Source organism: Macrosteles quadrilineatus, unplaced genomic scaffold (genome assembly GCF_028750875.1).
Source record: "Macrosteles quadrilineatus isolate MER2022 unplaced genomic scaffold, UCM_ALF_1.0 Scaffold_9__3_contigs__length_116548681, whole genome shotgun sequence".
Lineage (NCBI taxonomy): Eukaryota > Metazoa > Arthropoda > Insecta > Hemiptera > Cicadellidae > Macrosteles > Macrosteles quadrilineatus.
In genome coordinates, this window is record NW_026542602.1 from 30,172,854 (window position 1) to 30,191,243 (window position 18,390).

The 18,390-nt window shown below is 36.0% G+C and overlaps 1 protein-coding gene across 4 annotated transcripts in view; it reads left to right on the plus strand.

The window, feature by feature from the left end:
* LOC129002436 (PHD finger protein 20-like) overlaps positions 1 to 18,390 on the plus strand; it is a 79,908-nt gene that overhangs the window by 34,999 nt on the left and 26,519 nt on the right. For all 4 annotated transcript variants that reach the window (XM_054430232.1, XM_054430233.1, XM_054430234.1 and 1 more), the window contains 8 exons: positions 2,295 to 2,395; positions 3,143 to 3,237; positions 4,906 to 5,042; positions 5,786 to 6,014; positions 7,875 to 8,007; positions 12,941 to 13,049; positions 16,845 to 17,051; positions 17,819 to 17,967. In XM_054430232.1, coding sequence (XP_054286207.1) covers positions 2,295 to 2,395; positions 3,143 to 3,237; positions 4,906 to 5,042; positions 5,786 to 6,014; positions 7,875 to 8,007; positions 12,941 to 13,049; positions 16,845 to 17,051; positions 17,819 to 17,967 — 1,160 coding nt within the window. The remainder of the gene's footprint in view (positions 1 to 2,294; positions 2,396 to 3,142; positions 3,238 to 4,905; positions 5,043 to 5,785; positions 6,015 to 7,874; positions 8,008 to 12,940; positions 13,050 to 16,844; positions 17,052 to 17,818; positions 17,968 to 18,390) is intronic.

Genomic DNA, 18,390 nt, shown 5'->3' on the forward strand with positions numbered 1-18,390 from the left:
CGCAAAGATAAACTTTTTTGAATTTTTTTTGTTAGTATAGGTCGTGATTTTTGAGCAGTCGGGAAAATGGTGGGTGGCGACCTATACTTGCCATTTGACCTCAAAGGGTTACGCAAATTCAAAGCAACCCCTATATACCCAAGTTACTAAGCCTTGAAATTAATATATCTTGTGATATTGAATCAAATGTTTTTTGCAGGTCTAAGAACAAACCCGCAACCTTAAATTTACCATCCAAACTATCAATGGCTGATTCAATAAAATAAAATGAGTGGCAGCAGTTATAACCGACTTACCACTGCGAAACCTTTGTTGATAGTGTTGTCAAACAGGTTGTTATTTTCAAAAAATGTTACCAATTGATTATGAATTACATTTTTTTATAAATCTTAGAGACTAACAAAGCTATAGGTTGATAATTTAATTTGACACCGATTAGACAGTAGAAACAACTAGTTATATTTAAAAATATTCAATAAAACTGTTACAAATCAATACAGGGTCAGAATTTAACTTATTACCTACTTTTAAATTAACGTTTTGTACATTCTTAGATCCTATAGCCACTTCTGATTTTGTAATAACCTAAGAGGTTCTATTTGCATTGTATGTTTGTTTGTATTGTTGTTTTGTAATACAGTATTGCTTTTTAAAATACTTGAATTTTGACCTGAACGTTTTAATTCTCTAAATTTTTATATAATGTTTTACATTTTACCTCTTCGCTGATTGGCTAAGGTAACAATTTTTGATTTTTCTGCTTTTAACTAATTGCTATCAAAGTTAGGTTGTTGTGTATGCTGTCTTGACAGAGGTTTAAGAAAACATATGTTAAAGTAATAACTGTATTATTTGTAAGCATTGTATAAGACTTCTGTAAATAGTTCTTAGGTATGTAAGCCAACTTTTATTTAATGATGACCTAGCCAATGGAACTTGTATATATTATTGTTAATTCTGGCTCAATAAACGATTTGATTCATAAAATTTATTGTATTTATTTTCCACTGGAGAGGCATAAAGGTATGCCCGTGACTCACATTGAAGTAAGTTTTTACACTGGTATATGTGAGTCCAAAAATTTTCTTTTGTACTCAAAATAAAATTACTGTTGTAAAATTTTGGGGAAGAATTTTTTGGCACAGTATTTACAATTACTAGCATCTGACCATCATGGTCGGACAACTGAGTGTTTTTGCCTGTTACTCTGTAATTGTAAGGCTCCAAATTTGTCTATGGTAGATTGAGTAGATTCTGTGTTCTAGTTGAAAAATCAATTAATGAAGAAAATCCATTTGCTCTCACAATATGCAATAAACTGTTCCGATTTTTATAATTTTTGTCAAGCATGTCAATACTTCTTTTGCCGATAAAAGCTATGTATTTGTACTTTAAGTTGAGTATTACAACTAAAATGTTAGACTTTTTAATAAACTCTGATTCGTTTTGTTTGATAGGATTTCTTTAACAACCAATAATTAGTTATTTGTGTAACTAGTGTGAGAAGTAGCACTTTGCTGCACATGAGAGAAATGTTTACGCACAAGCTGCAGGCAAGTGTGGAATGTTTCTCAAGTGCAGCAAAGGCACTTTACACCTGGTTACATATTACAATTTTCCTACAGTTACTATTAAGCTAATAATTAATCTTTCAAAACACATACAACACGTTTTTAGGTTAGGTTAAAGCCAAGCGTTGAAAGAAATGAGTAAAGCTGCACCATCTGATCGTAGTCGTAGTATCTTGAAGTGTTGCTAACTTCAATTGTAAACATATTACGTGCCCAATAAAAGCACACAGCACACTGTTTTCTCTTGTTTGGTTGGAATACTGGAGTGCGGCAAAATAAATAAGTGCGGCAAAAGTAAAATGAGTGCAGCAAAAGTAAGTAAATCCATCAATTAACTACTTGGCATGCTATAATCAGTGCAGTGCAAGGAAGCCCACTTTGTCAGGTGACTGTAGGAAAAAGTAATTTATCCTTTGATACAGCCTTTTGTATTTCAATTAAACAACATTAAAAAAAAATTCTGCGCTCAGTTAATCAATGTTCTGTTGTAAAATAATGTTGCCAATAAAAAAAAGGTTTGTTAAAAAAAAAATCATCCCTCCCAATGGTAAAAATTATATAGGCTACAATAGTAAGTTTGGATTAGTTTTATAAGTTTGTAATAGTTTTCTTGTACGAGAAATGAGTTATTTTTCAGTATGGAGGTCCCCAGTGGTTTATGAATGTTGTAAACTTTAAGTACAATAGTACAGATAACTGAAATGTTATGGTCTTTGTTTTCAGTAATGCCTCCAAGAAGGTGTTTACGGTGAACGAAAAGGTGCTAGCAGTTTGGGCGTATAACGAAAAGTATCCAGCCACTGTTAAGAAAGTTTTGCCCAACGGTTAGTTCATATGATTTATATTTTATATTTTCAAATATAATATACTTTTTGACACTCTTTAACATAAGTTACAGTAACCTAGAAAGGCTTGTCTGCGACTAACTGAGAATCTGCATTAAAAATCAATTCCCAAAAATTCGAGTTGTAGCACGATATTTCACTTTAAACCAAAACTTCGTTGCTCATTCCAACTACGTTAATGTTAGCAATAAGTATGACTAGAATGTAATCAAGATAAATATCAACAATAGCACACCAAAATCATAGTTACCGTATCCATTATCCAATGGCATTAACACATTTTTGTTGTCCTGCAGTGAAAACAGGTGTTTTTTATGTGCATTTCGGGAATAAAGTAATTCAATCCTTCCCTAGGGAAAAAGAATCAGCTTTGATCAAGGACATCAACTAAGTCTTAAAATATATATGACTTAAAAATTTCTTCTGATTTTGCCAAAGGAAATGGTCCACATAAATAAACAAAATAAAATATTGTTATTAATATTGTATGAAATTACTTTGTGAGTCAGAGCTCTTCAAAGCATGCATTTTTGTACTTAAAATTGATGTACTGTCTCCAGTATCGTTGCAAAATAAAATGCACTCTTGTAACCTTTGTTGGTTGATTTGTTGAAATCTTAGTTTTACGGCAGACAATTTGCATACAAGATTTTAAATACCAAACCTATCAACCATAATTTTCGTACTTGTAATTTCAGCTATTCTATTTCTTAACAACTGTTTCAGATAAGTACGAAGTTCTGTTTAGCGATGGTTATGCCAAAATTTTGCGAGGCTGTAAGTTGTACAAGGCTACTGAAGAAGATCTAAAAAACATTAAGGTATGCTTTTGGTTGAGTTTTCTTAATATAGTAATGTTTTACAAGTGATTTGCAAATATTAAACAAAACAAATGTGGTGAGAATTTTGTTCTGATAGCTCTTGTATCCTTATATTAATGATTCTGTCTTAAGGACTAGCTAATCTTATTCAGTAAATATGGTCTCTACTCTCCGGGAAATACAGGAAACCTTCGGGAATTTTATCTTACCTTGAAATATCCTGGAAAACTCCAGGAATAAACCCAAACCTCCGTGAATCCGATCCTGGTCATCGAAATAGTCGGTTAACCGAAAGACTACCGCTAATATTACCACGACCCCGTGAAACGATTAGGGCCTACCGGTGTCGCCAAAACTACAAAATATGCTCGCGGGTGTTGCCGCGATTGCGGAAATGATTACTTAGAATGGCTGAAAAAAATAAAGTTTTTTCTTCTAATTTGAAGGTTATTGTTTTGTTGAAGGAATGTGTGTGAGTCGGTGGCTTAGTCGGTAGCGTCACTGACTTCGGGCAATGAATCTGTCATCATTGCTTCGGGCCCAAGCCAGCGATGTCGTGGGTTCGGATTCGGATCCTGGTCACTGCCGTAAACATGTTATCAGTACAGTTCACGGTAGTTGTATATCGATGAGTTCACCTTCGTACTGTACCGGCTCACCCCTTGCTTTGCTGTATACGACCCATGCACGGGCAGTTAGTCTATGTGGACTGGCAAATGCAGAGGCCGCCAAACTCTTAAAAAAGCATGAAATAACCCCATTGACTAAATAGTAAACGAATCAAGATTAAATGGAAAACTTCAGATTTGTTTTGATTTAAAAACATATGTTAAAGATTTATTCTACACTTTTTTTTTGTAAATTTACTAACATTTATATTTGAGATTTATTGTAGAGTTTAATCAATACTTTGTATGAAGTAAAAAAAAAAACATGTTTGCTGCCTTTAGCTGAGTTAAACCTTGGGAGTCATTCAAATTATTTTTTGAAAATAACACCAACAAAAGCAAAGAAAGACAAACCACAAACTTTTGCACAAAAGATATGTTGAACTGGGATATCTATCCTGACACATAGATAATTTGATTCTGAGTTTGTTTGAATATTACAATAATTTGTTTTACGCTTGAGCTTTTTAGGGACTTATGTCCCTGCAAGCCACTAGTATTAATTAAATACAAACTGTCTATTTAATTTTTAATCACCCTGTATAAATAGGCTAAATAAATAAATATATATATGAATTTGAACAGATGGTGTTTTTTGTCTCTGGGGGACCTCAAAGCAAAAGAGTAAATCGGTCCCAGTCCCGGATCTAGGTTTTACCATGAGACCTACCGTAATAGCTTATTCCCTATATGGGAAATTTGCTAAAAATGAACACTGGGACACAACGCCCGTCGACATCAGATTCTTGACAGTTATTGTGTCATATCAAAACTAAACACAACCATAACCTGTCACTTTAATATCTGAATTGGATGTTACAAAGTTAGTTATTAAATCAACATTTAATTTGACAATAAAATCATTTTGTTTTTATGTCTGTTACAAACATTATTCCAACTTGGAATTTGATTTAGGTATTATAAATTACAAAAAAAGATTTATGCCAATGTATCAAATATGAACCTCAATATTCAATAAATTTTTAAAATGATGTTGTAGTTGCCGCCCCCAAAAGAGCCAGCCCCTCCCATGGGTGCTGATCCATTAGACCCAAATTTGGGGCCCAAAGAAGAAAGGCGACTGAAGAAACGGAGACTGGACGTCTACGAAGCTTTGCGACCTCAGAAGAAGCAGAGGTAAACTTGTTAACTTTAAAACCAGTAAATAATAAGCATACAGTTGCATCAACGGTTATACACTGCTATTGGATTAGTAACATTGAGAAACAAACTTAAGATCAATACCATGTTATTTAATTTCATTTGATTCCTACTGTTTTTCATATTGCAACAGGCGTTGCTGTACAGTGTATGGTACAGCTCTTAAGTTGTCAATCTATTTGTTGATTGTTTCATTCAGCAGGGGATTGATAAATGAGGTTATGAGTCAGTGGTCAAACCAATAACGCAAGGGAGTATGAACTACACTATAGTGATGTTTGTCCCAAATATTTATCAGTACAGTTCATTCTTGTATTGTAACGGCTCACCCCTTGCTTTGCTTCGATAAGTTCCACATACAGACCAACACACACACACACACACACACAGTTACCTGCCAAACAATACAATATTTTGTTCCCTGGGGGTCTTTGTCATGTGTAGATAAAAATGTTGTTCAACTCTCGTTTGTATAGCCTACTAGACTAAGAGGCGGAATGGGAGCTCGGTATTAGCGCTAGTCCACGACTAAAACCGGATATTTTTTTTTTATACACAATAACATAAACACATTTAAACCCAACAGTTTGACATAGTATTTTGTAATAAACCTATTTTCTCCCCATAGGTGCATTGGCGTGAGAGTATGGATGTGCACAATTGAAGTCTGAAAACATTCTTATTTTACTGATTTAATTAATTTTCCATTTTATGTCTAGACTGGATCACTCAGAGGAAAGTATGCCGAGATCTGCATCGCCGTCGCCAACTCGTATTCCGCTGTCCAAGCATAAGGAGACATTCAGGGTGGTGCTGCGCGGCCGACCCAGTATGCATTCAGATGAGAGCGAGGGTGATGACAACGAAGGATGGGATGAGGGTGAAAACGAGTCTGACCTAGAACCCACCGGGGACTCTGAACCAAAGAGGAGACGGAGGCGGAAAAAGGTTAAAACAATATTTTGCGATTGTTAAAAAGTGATTAACACTCTCAATAGGAGCAATAAACCTAGGCGGATCCCAGTATTAGCTCCAACAATCTGAAGGTCCAGCTAGTCCAAACCACCTGTTAAGGAAAATAGGTCACTGTATTTTTATTTAAAATAGAATTGTGTCCAATCATCCAAGAAACCGAAAATCTTAAGTGAATTTTCATCACTGGGAAAAAGTCTTTAAATTTTACATAAATTTTTAAAGGCATAATTGCCAATAGGCTATGGCTGATTGACGTTAACAGTGTTTCCGTTATTTCTTTAATAAGGTCATCTTCGTGTAAGAAGAATGTGACTGTGGGAGTTGTTCATGGATGTTGGTTGCTGTGATCGTTTTATATTATCACCAATATTTTTGCCATCACGGTGTTATCAAGATCGTGGAGCAATAAATAACCATTTAAAGTCATAAAATACATTGTTTTATTTTTTGATGCAATTTTATTGCATTTCAACTAGTCTGAACAGGCTAGGTCCCAATTTTAGTTTGCATCAGCGGAACGATTGGTTTTCTGAGGGAAATTTTATTATGTAATTAAAATATAAAAAATGCATTTACACAATATTTTACAAAACTATTTTGTATTTCATTTTTATAACTCTGGAAAACACTAAACAATGTAAATATTTAAAGAAGAATTAAATGACTGATTAATTTTGAGTTAAGGTAGAATTCCACTGTTTACCTGATAATATTAAAGAGGCTTACACTGTAGACCTAGACCTCAATAAAAGGTCACATAACATAATACAGTCCACTCTTGGTAATTCAAACCCTTGATAATTCAAAACTGTCGATAATTCAAAATGAAGGCTGAGCGTCCCTAGAGAATCTCTCAATATTTCAAATTTTTACCATGCATTTTGATACACTCGGTATTTCAAAGTCCAAATAGAGGGCAGGTCAATTTGTAACACGCAGTAATTCAAAGTTTCGTCGGAAAAACACTCTATAATTCGAAGTAACTCAGTAATTCAAAGTTTCGTCGGTTAACACTCTATAATTCGAAGTCATGCTGTAATTCGAAGTTTCGTCGAAAAAACACTCTATAAATCAAAGTCACGCAGTAATTCGAAGTTTAGTCGGCAAAACACTCTATAATTCGAAGTGATCTCTTCCTGTTATAACAGGAAACTATACAGTACAGTACATCCTGTTCCCATGGTAGGCTAGTGTTGGACGTTTTGATGTTTGTTTAGTTAGAGCAGTAGTCTTAGTTAGTTCGCTGACTTGTTTTTCAAAGTTGGCAATCCGATCTCTAGATTGCGCGACATCTCCTTGAGCACAAACGTAGTTGTCGACAGCTGAGAGTTCAGCTATTGGCGAAATATATAGCGCTAAATAACAGATTTCTTGAACTGAAAAAATAAGCCGTTGATTGTTTAAATGTGTACTAAAATACGGTATGATGTTTTATTGTAACGTGCTGTACCTTTGCATGTATTAAACAAATGAACTCTCTGTAATTCGAATGGTTTATTTTTCTCCCGATAAATCAAACTCTTGATAATTCAAAACTCTTGATAATTCAAATTTATATGCTTGGCCTACCAATTTCGAATTATCAAGAGTCTACTGTATTTGCAGTTTTTTAAATGGATAAAGTTCTACCATGTTCTACTATTTCACCTGTGAAAATGATAAGCTCAAGGGCTAGATACACAATCGTAGATTTGTACCTTTTTCTGTGTTTATATTTTTTTTCTATTAGCTCTTGGACTCTTATTTTTTTAAGTAAACTAGCTAAACTCTATCGCTTTTCAAACAATTTGTTGACAATATGTTATAGACCATAATGTGTGTATGTTGCCACAGAAAGTGTCGCTAGACAACAGTGAGCACAGGCAGTACCAGTACCGCAACAGACACACGCCTGAAGAGGACCCTGACAGATGGGACATGGAGATACCTGAGGGAGTCGTTCCTGTGCAGATCAAGGATAGTGAAGGTAGGCCTACCTAGTGTAGCATGTGGGAGGAGTGAGAGAAAGGCAATTTTATCAGTAATTTAAAGACGGGGACATCACTATGTGCGTATTTTAACCCAAATATGATTGAAGGATGAGTGTAGGATGAGTGGCGCGATCTTGTAGTCTTGTTAGTGACTAAGGCCGACATGTTCCTTTGACACAGCTGTTAATTAATAGCCCATACAGCCAATGGCAACAATGAATGGGACCTACAGTTGATAGAGAAATCCGAACCACATTTTCCCTTGTAATTAACAAATTGATTATCAGGATAGTACTTAGACTTAGTGTTTGTCCAAAGAGCCGAAACTCTCAGACGGTCGCCCGGTACCTATTACATAACCCGGGACCCATGATGCCAGCCAGAACTTGCGCACTGACCTTTACGACACCATGAGTGAATGGCTTAAGGCCATCAGGCTCATCGGCTGCCAAATGGCACTCCCATCGGAAAGAGGGTTGCCCCACAATCCTAACCAGGGATACCGACTACTTGGTCAAGCGTCCACTCCACCTGGGTTCCCCCAGGTACGAAACCCAGAAGGACCATGACGCATGCAACCCCCCCCCCCCCTGACGCATTTAGTGCAAGCAACACTCGGGACCTATCTAATCCCTGACAGGCCGAAACCCGCCATCATAGCCAGGAGGAGGGGGACCATCAGCGAACCCCAACCACCTATTTACACCACTACCCGATCGAGGCCAACCCATTGCTGGGAACCAGAGATAACAAGAGCGATAGATCCCCAGCTACCCCTGGCGGGCTTGAACCCAGCACCCGATCTACTTCGTTTGCCCATCTAGCCCAACATCGCTGCCTAAAGGTTTTTTTTTGTATTTTAAAATTAAACTGTCATAACCTAACCTAACCAACCAAACTTGCTGATAAAATAAAAAAATATAAGATAAAAATCAAATAAAGCAAAATCTTTGACAAAAAGTTAATGACCACGACGGGTCTCGAACCCGAGACCTCCTGAACACTAGTTCGATGCGCTACCAACTGTGCCACAAACGCCGCTCGAATCACATCGTTTCGTTACGGTAATCGTGTTGCCTTAAGAGAAGACAATAGCCACTATAGATATGACGTCACCACACCTTTAGCCATCGTCCCTCCCGTATGCCCATTCCCAATGTAATCCCTTACTTTGATGATATTTTGGTTAAAGGAGGAACAATACATGAATTGATTACCACATTAAGACAAATATTCACTCGTTTTAGAGATGCAGGAATTACACTCCAAAGCGAAAAGTGTTCTTTGTTATCTACATCAGTGGACTTCTTGGGATTTGTCGTGAGCTCTGACGGAATTCGTCCTAACCCGGACAAAGTCAAATCCATCCAAGATGCTCCTGAGCCGACTAACAAGGAACAACTGCAGGCATTTTTAGGGTTACTCAATTTCTATCACTGTTTCTTACCGAACAAAGCCAATGCTGCAGAACCGCAGAATCGCTTATTGGATAAAAATGTTAAATGGCGGTGGGAGGAAAAATATAAACTTACATTCAATGCTTCAAAGAAGCTCCTTTCTTCCGATAGTATACTGGCTCATTACAATCCCTCCAGCCATGTTATACTAACTTGTGATGCATCTCCTTATGGTATTGGTTGTGTGCTTAGTCAGGTTTGAGGGGAAAAGGAAGTTCCAATTGCGTTTTATTCCAGGACAATGAGTCAGTCAGAACGAAGATATGCTCAAGTAGATAGGGAAGCACTTTCCATCATTGGAGGGATTAAGAAATTTCACAATTATTTATATGGGAGGCATTTTGAAATTAGAACAGATCATAAGCCACTTCTGGGTCTTTTCACTGTGGATAAACAAACACCAAACACACTGTCACCTCGAATGATTTGCTGGAGTATCCTTTTAAATGGATATGACTTTGATCTTGTATACAAACCGGGGATTTCTATTCCAAATGCTGATGGTTTGAGTCGTCTTCCATGTTCCTCCAATGCTGTTGATCAAGAGATAAATGAAGTCTTGACTTATGTGTTATACAGGGTGCGGCAAAAAAACCGATTCATTTTCTGCAGCACACTGTTCAGCGACAGGTCGTCTGAGGGTGGTGGGAGTAGGCTCGTTGGAAAGCCTATACAATACCATTTTTTGTAGTCATAGAGCAGTGGTCATATGAGTTACGTGCAGTTGTTATCGAGTCGTTTTTAAAAAGTAATGATTAAGTCATTCAACTCAGAGGCAGTTCCGTGCTTTTATTCAATTAGGTCGACATAGAGAGGTTCTGTTGTGATTATCTGTATGGATGATTACCAAATTATACACATTATTATTCTAATCCATAGGGATGAAAATTAACCTCAAAATTCGTATAACTGAGCGGTTAGACATGTTCAAGGCAGCCGCTTGTTTTCGGGCTGGCCTACGAGGACTGTTTTCCACAGCAGCACAAACTCTATCAAATGTTTGTTGTCTGGCATCTGATCTGACTTTGGAAGGCCTGTCAGCTTCCTTTTCAACCCAGAAGCAGTTATCCTAAAGTAAGTAACCCACTGCATTTTTGTGCTAAGCAACAGACAGTGTGTCTACCAACCGGGAAATCCGGGAAAACCGGGAATTGTACTTAAATTTTTACTGGCCATGAAATGTACGGGAATTGTCCTTAAATGCCAGACTATGTCCTTAAATTTTTAATGGGCCATAATTTTATTGATCGCTAGTTGGTTAGGAGCACATAAAAGGTTTATCAGATGTTTGTTTACATTTTCATAATTTATTACTAGAGTAATTATGCAATAAAATCCCATTAACAATCTCAAACCCATTAATATTTTATCACGACAATCAAGTGTCAAGTCAAGTACTTCCAAGAACTGTTGACTCAGCAGCTAGCTCATAAAAGTTGTATCACTTTTATTCCTTTACAACTTCTTTTTTTATTACTAGGGTAATTATTATTAGATCCCAAACCTATTTTGTAAAAATAATAGCTTTATAATGGCTGTTAAATTTCTCTTCTTACTTGTACTTTCGGCTTGAAGATTCAATTTGCCGCGGCCAGTGCCTAGTGCCATAAAACTGTTTATGGTTTCATATTAAACATGTAAATAATCTACAGTCTTATTTTGTAAGTTAACCCCTTTTTTATGGACATTTTATCTTTCAATTGACAAAACCACAAGCATTGTTGTTTGCATTAATGTTTTATCACTATGTAGGCCTGCTTGGTTTCAAATTATGTCATTGCATTTTCTGTATCTTTGTCTTATATTGTTGGCTATTCAGGTTTCAATGTTTTTTGTTTCCCATATATTTATTTATTGAGTTGTATGCTTTAAGCAATCAAAATCTTATGAACTAGAATGATGACAGTGACTTTGCTGCTATTATAACCTCATTGTTTGTTACTCAGTTTATATAGGCCCTTCTAAATAATTAGGTTTAGGCCTGGGTATTTTGATTCTTGAAAGAGCTGTAAAATATATTAAGAAAATTTAATTGAGCCTAAGATAAACAACTAATGATGATTGCTATGTGTCGATATTAACTTTGCAAATGAAAATACAATAATCTTACTCTGTGCTTATTGCTTATTCATAGCCGCTTACCATACCTTGATTTTGTACTAAGAATTGAGTAACAATATGCATTAAAGATTTTTTTTCAAATGTAATCACGAACCTAACGTTGTGCCAGGGCGAATCATGCCAAATTAATCGGCCTGGATCGGATAAGCTATGTTATGAAGTTTACGTGACGGATGGAGATATTTGTCGCTATCGCAGGAGCCAATGATTGCGTTTCTCTGTTACACTATAAAAGCTTTATTCTTACCTAAAGTATAGGTAGGCCTATGTTTGTTTACTTTCAATAAATTTATATTTTGTAATTTTTAACTCTTATCTATTATTATTTACTTTTCTCTCTGGTACAACTACAGTGAATAACAAGATTAATACAGTTTTACAAATCAGGAAAATTATTCGGTAGGCCTAATGACACTGACAAAGGTTACGGCAAAGTGTCCTTAAATGTACGGGAATTGTCCATGAATTTTTTATCCAGAATGTAGTAGACACCCTGAACAGAACTTCTCCATGTCGCCTTAATTTTAATTGAAAGAATGCATGAAACTGGCGCTGAGTAGCAATGAATGAATTCACTATTTTATAAAAACGACTCTATAACAACCGCACTAGCTCAGGCGACCATTGCTCTATGACTACAAAAATTGGCATTGTGTAGGCTTTCCAACGAGCCTACTCCTACCACTCTCGGACGACCTGTCGCTGAACAGTGCTCTGAAGAAAATACATCGGAGGTTAAATACCGGAGGAAAATACCGATGAGGTTAAACCAATTACTGCTAATATAATAGCAAAAGAAACAGAAAAGGATCCACTTCTATCAAAAGTAATCTTATGGACTCAACGTGGCTGGCCAACTTATAACTCAGATCTCAACCTTACGCCTTTCATTTCTCGGCAAAACTCAATTTCTTAATACAAACAATGTTTACTTTGGGGAACTAGGGTGATCATTACATCTACTCTCAGGCAACAAGCTCTGAAACTTCTACACATGGGACATGAGGGCATTGTTCGAACAAAGGCGTTGGCCTGAAGCTATTTCTGGTGGCCAACACTTGATCAAGACATAGAAAACATGGTGAATTCTTGTCAAGCATGTCAACGAAGTCGTCACAACCTTCCAAGAGCAATGGTTCTTCCCTGGGAGAAAACAAAACAACACTGTAGCAGCAAACTTAAGTACTCATTAAAATTAAAATTAATGTTATTTAAATACTAAATGAATCTGACGATTTTCAGGGAATGTTTTAGTAGAAATCCAGCCAGGTAAATAGACATTTGCTTAGTCTGCAGGTTTGCTGCGGCGGGGGTATTTTGCTTTAACAGAGATATCACTGTTTGTTCTCAGGTTACTACCGGGAGTCAATCATCATCCCAGACAAGAAGTTGCCGGCTGGCTGGACCAAACACACAATGAGGCGCAAGACTGGAGTCAAATGGGACGTCTTTCTAGTCAAGTGAGTTACTTTTTATTGTAGAGACATAATGAAACTGCAACCTCTGCCAAACAACTTCTCGTAGAGCCTAACATTGCAGTTTAGGATTAAACTTGTGATTTTTTAAAATTTATACATAACTAGCTGTACCCGCGGGCTTTGCCCCGTTTTACTTCATAAGTGAGCTCGTTCGCATGGCTCAATCACGTCCTGGTTGAACTTCGTTCGCTACGCTCACTCACCTTTAGGTTGGAGCTCGTTCGCTACGCTAACTTGCCTTTAGGTTGAAGTTCGTTCGCTACGCTCACTCACCTTTTGGTTACAAATAAGCTGTTGTCATAAATAAATAAAAAATAATAGTGCTGCACCCTGTTGGTAATCCTTGTAACTTTAATGCTATTGCACATCATAGAACAGAACCAACTTGTTTAATTGAAACAGCTGTTAAGATTCATTAATTCCATTTAAATGCGAGTACTCATAAGGTTAACATGGGAAACTCCAGAGCCACTGGGGCGGAGCCCGAGAGTCCGATCAGAATAAAAACAACTTAGTTTTCCTATTTAATGCCTAAAGAATCAGTGTACCAAATTTCAGCCTCCTAGGTAAATGGGAAGTGGGAGAATTAGTGATGAGTGAGTGAGTGAGTCAGTCAGTCAGTCAGTCAGTGAGGGCTTTGCCTTTTATATATATAGATTTGAATCCAGGATATATTTTTTAACTTAAACGAGGTTACTAATCTGTCGTTAGTCCTACTAATATTATAAATGAGAAAGTTTGGATGTATGGATGTATGTTTGTGACAAGTAAACACGAAAAATACTGGTCGGATTGAGCTGAAATTTGGCATGATGATAGCTCACATTCCCGATTAACATATAACTTAGGCATATTCTTATCTCAAAAATCCTTTTGGGCTCCGCCCCAGTGGCTCTGCAGTTCCCCGCAGTTCCCCATGTTAACCTTATGAGTATTCATATTCAGGTCCGATTTCACCAAATTCTCGCTAATGATGGTTTAGTTAATCCTCGGTTAAAACAAACCCATGATTTAAACCACAGTTCAGGAAATCTGGTTTCACCAACAAAAACGCGTCAAAACTAACGCTGGTTTTATAAACGAGAGTTAGAGTAAAATCCAGGTGGCAGTGGCAGTGAACTGTCATAATACCGGGCTGTTACAGGAGCAAGTAAACATAACCTAGAAAATAAATCATTGTTTATGAGGTAGTGAAAACAAGACTGGAGACAGCAAGCTTACAGGAATACAATAGATTCTGAGCAAAAAGAGCAAAATAACAACAGAAAGCAAGAATAATACCAAAACAATTAACATAAGTAAATAAAGGCAAAGCAATGTTGATCAAACATATTCGAGGAACAAATTGATTGAGTTTTGCGGTCGAGTAAAGACTCAAAATCCAACTTTTTACAGGGATGTTCAATATTCTGTTTGTTCACTAACCAGTTTGGTACATTTGAAGTAGTGAAAAAACTGGGGCAAAAGAATTACAAGAACGAGACACAATAAAGATAACACCAAAATAATAATTTTATATAAAATACTAGCAGAATAATGACAATTTAGGTTTAGATTTTTCTTTAATTACGTCTGACCGAACGCAAAACAATTGTTTGAACGTTGGGTTAGGGTTACCCAAAGCCGGGAAAAGGAAAAGGGAGCCTATTTTTTCGAACAACGAAATAATAAATTTGATAATGTTGGTAGAAGAGCCGGGACACTCTTTATAGCCGGGATAAAAGAGTACGGCTCTTGATCGCCAATCAGTTCAATGCGGTCGCTGATCACAGATATACGCCTTAACTAAAAACCTTGTGGGATAACCTAAAGCAATGCACTATGTGAGATAGCCTAAACACAGTGGTTTGTATTCATTTCCTAAAGAAAAAGACTAAACGTTTTGATAGTTCATATCTAATAATAAAATCAATTTCATCTTTGTTATTAAAATCAAAATTATTAACCCTTTCTCTTATCCACCTAGTTCGGCGAACAACATAGGCTACTCTTCATCGCCATCACTTACTTTTAAAAGCTTATTCGTATCGTATTCTCTTCTACCATTTTGCCTTTCCATATAAACTTTAAACTTAAAGCCAGCTGATATTTACTTAACGAAGGATTTAACCGGTCAAAATTGGGCAGTTAATTATCTAACGACGGTTTAGTCTAAACTAGCTCTAACGGCGTGTGGTGAAATCCGATTTCGTCAGTTAAGAGTTAACTGCAGTTAGAGCATGGTTTAACGGCGGTTTAAGTGTTTGGTGAAATCGGGCCTCAAAGGGAATTAAAGAATTTAGTATGCTGTTTCAACTAAAAGAGTTGGTTCTATGATATGCAAAAGCATTACAAATTTATAAGATTTACCAACAGGGTGCAGCACTATTATTTTTTTCATTATTTATGAAAACAGCTAATTTGAACTAAGCAGCAACAAAAAACTGTGATGCACAATGAGAACTGTCAAAGTAGGATTGTTAACAGTTATGTTTATGTTTTTAATTTCATGAATAATTTATGATATTTTGCAAATTTATAATAATCTATCTTTCTCTATTGTGTAGGTGAAGTAGTAGAACATTATGGCTATGGTAGATGTGTAATACTATCGCATACCGTAATTTTGAGGAAGCAAATTTTCTCAAACCGTGTTTTCTCACATCTCAAGCGCAAAGATCGGGTATAACTGCAATAAGCATTTTATACTTATTTGCCAACCCCGTACGAAGGACGGGTACTCTGCTAGTAAGTCATATATTGTTGTGGATGACTATAGTTTTAGGGTTAAAACTCCATTTTCAAACCGTTCTCTTCAGTTGTCAATTGTCAAACATATCTTCTTGCACTAGCCTCAAAAATCATCGTTGTTGTCGTTTATCGTTGTCAAAATACTTCACACATAAACACATACAGAAACATTCATATTTACGAAATTATGTACAAGCATGTGAGGCTGGCCAAGGACAAAACCAGACTGCCTAATTTTTAAATCCTGGAAGTCTTAAAATTAGAAAAATGTTTTGTAAGGGTTATGTTGCGGGTACACGTGTGCATGTTGTGAGCTGGACTTGATTGCAGTTTTTGAGATCGGGCCTTATGCAAATCATGTAAAGGCATGACTCAATAACGGCTGAGCATAACATTGCCAAACTTACTAAAAAAGTTATTTTGTCAAATAGTGAGAATGTTATACAAATTCTAACTTAATAATAGGCTACCTAAAAAATTGAGACTAACTTAAAATGTTTAATATTTAACATGAGGCTTATGGGTGCCAATAATGGTTACCAATTAACAACGTAACTGTAAATAAAGCATCATATATGTTTATGAACAAGCCAATATACGACCCAAGAACAGTACAAAGGAAAAACTTTTGGGTGAAAGACTAAAGAAAACACAAGGGAAACTAAGAATAGTTACAAGCATAATTGTCAATTGTACACGGGCATTAAAGAAATGGAGATGGAAAGACGCCAGAAGATTGCTTGTATTGTCAGGCTTAAAATTAATTAGATTCTCATGTGATAAAGTATTGAAAAATTATTAAATGTTTGTTATATCATAATCTGTGACCGTTTTTATAAAAAAAATCCATTTAGAAATACAGTAATATGATTTGTTTACATCTTTGTTCACTCTGTCCAATTGGCGAACCTTAGACCGCATAGGCTACCTAGTATTTTTTAAACTGAGCATTTTATAAGATAAAAATCTGTACCCAAATAAAGAACATAATTGTGTGTTCACTCGTCAACCTGTCTTGAGTGTCTTGTCATGTTTTGATGGTTTCAGTGCGGACGGTCGCAAGTTTAGGTCTCGTAATGAGCTGCGTAACTACTTTGCTGAGCTAAAAGTTCCGTTTCCTGACGAAAGCTTTGACTTCATGGTTGGGCGTAAGATGGAGATGATTCGCTCGCAGACTGACGGAAGAAGGAAACCAATAGAAAATTTGATCACGCCACCAACCAAGAGTTCACCTGCAGTAAAAAAATCAGAGAAGTATGAAAATGAAATTTACCTATTTAATTTGAATTATTGATTTGAAGAATTTGATTTAATAAACGGCAATATAGACTTTTGCGGATAAAGGCCAGAACATCACTTTCAGGTCCGTGGATCAGTTGTTATTTATTTTTAGTTAAACATTTACCATTGACAGTTGACACATTCACATTGGTTTATATCTCAGAGTACAGTAGAACCTCTTTAATCTGAACTAATTGGGACCGGGGGTAGTTCGGACTATTGAATAGTTCGGATTACAGAATATATTGTTTTTTTATATAACAATTGCTAGGGAAAAGTAAAAAATGCTTTATAAAGTAAAATACAGTGTTTATTTAATACAGTAGTAAACATAGGGAATAAACAGTACGGTAGGCCTACATTACAATAGAAACAATTACGGTGTGTATCAGTATATCCAATGAAGAACTACTGTTCTGTGTATAGAGTACAGCAATGAGGGGTTCGGATTAGTGGATGTTCGGATTACGGGGGTTCGGATTAAAGAGGTTCTACTGTAATGGCATCAGTACTTTTCCACTTTTTGGCTAATTGATTTCCAGTCCACAAAGATTTTGTGTTCTCGTAAGATTGGATTGCTCAATTTTTATTTTCATAATAATGTAGTTTTTATTTTATAATTGTAAAAAATCGGGGTCATAACACAGGCTCTTGTATCATTCTAATGTCTTGTCAGTAATTTTCAATGTTTAATGACTACAAATTTAATTTTGTCTGTTATATACTGCTCATTTTTGTAGGAAATCAGTTCCAAAGACTGAGCCCACACCGGACTCCAAAAAAATGAAAGCAACGCCCAAAGCACAATTGAAAGAGGAGAAAAAAGGCGAGCAGTCTCCAAAACCGCAAACTGAAGCGACTACTCCCACCTTACCATCTGCTTTAGCTGGTAATATGCATGCTTGAATTTAGAAGATTTATTTTTGTTACCATCAAATTAGATATTATTAAACTGTTTTAAAGTGAATAGAGTTCAGCTAGTTTACCTGAGAAAATAAGAGTCTATGTGCTAATAGATACACAATAAGAAAACACAAACCTTAACACTGATATCAGAAGGAAATATCGATGCAATGTTTAGCCATACAATCAGCCTCTGAACTCAAATTTTCTCAGGTATGCTAGTTTCCTTAAAAAAAAAAAACAAATCCTAACCAGCCAAATGGCTTTCCTTTAAAATAGAATATAAATTATTATTTTTAATATCTTTAAGTTGGCAACCAATTCTTAATTTTTTTTTCTGTTGAATAATTTTTGAATAAGGATTAGTTTTACATGTGATAGGCTACCGTAAGCTTTGTGTAGTTAGTTA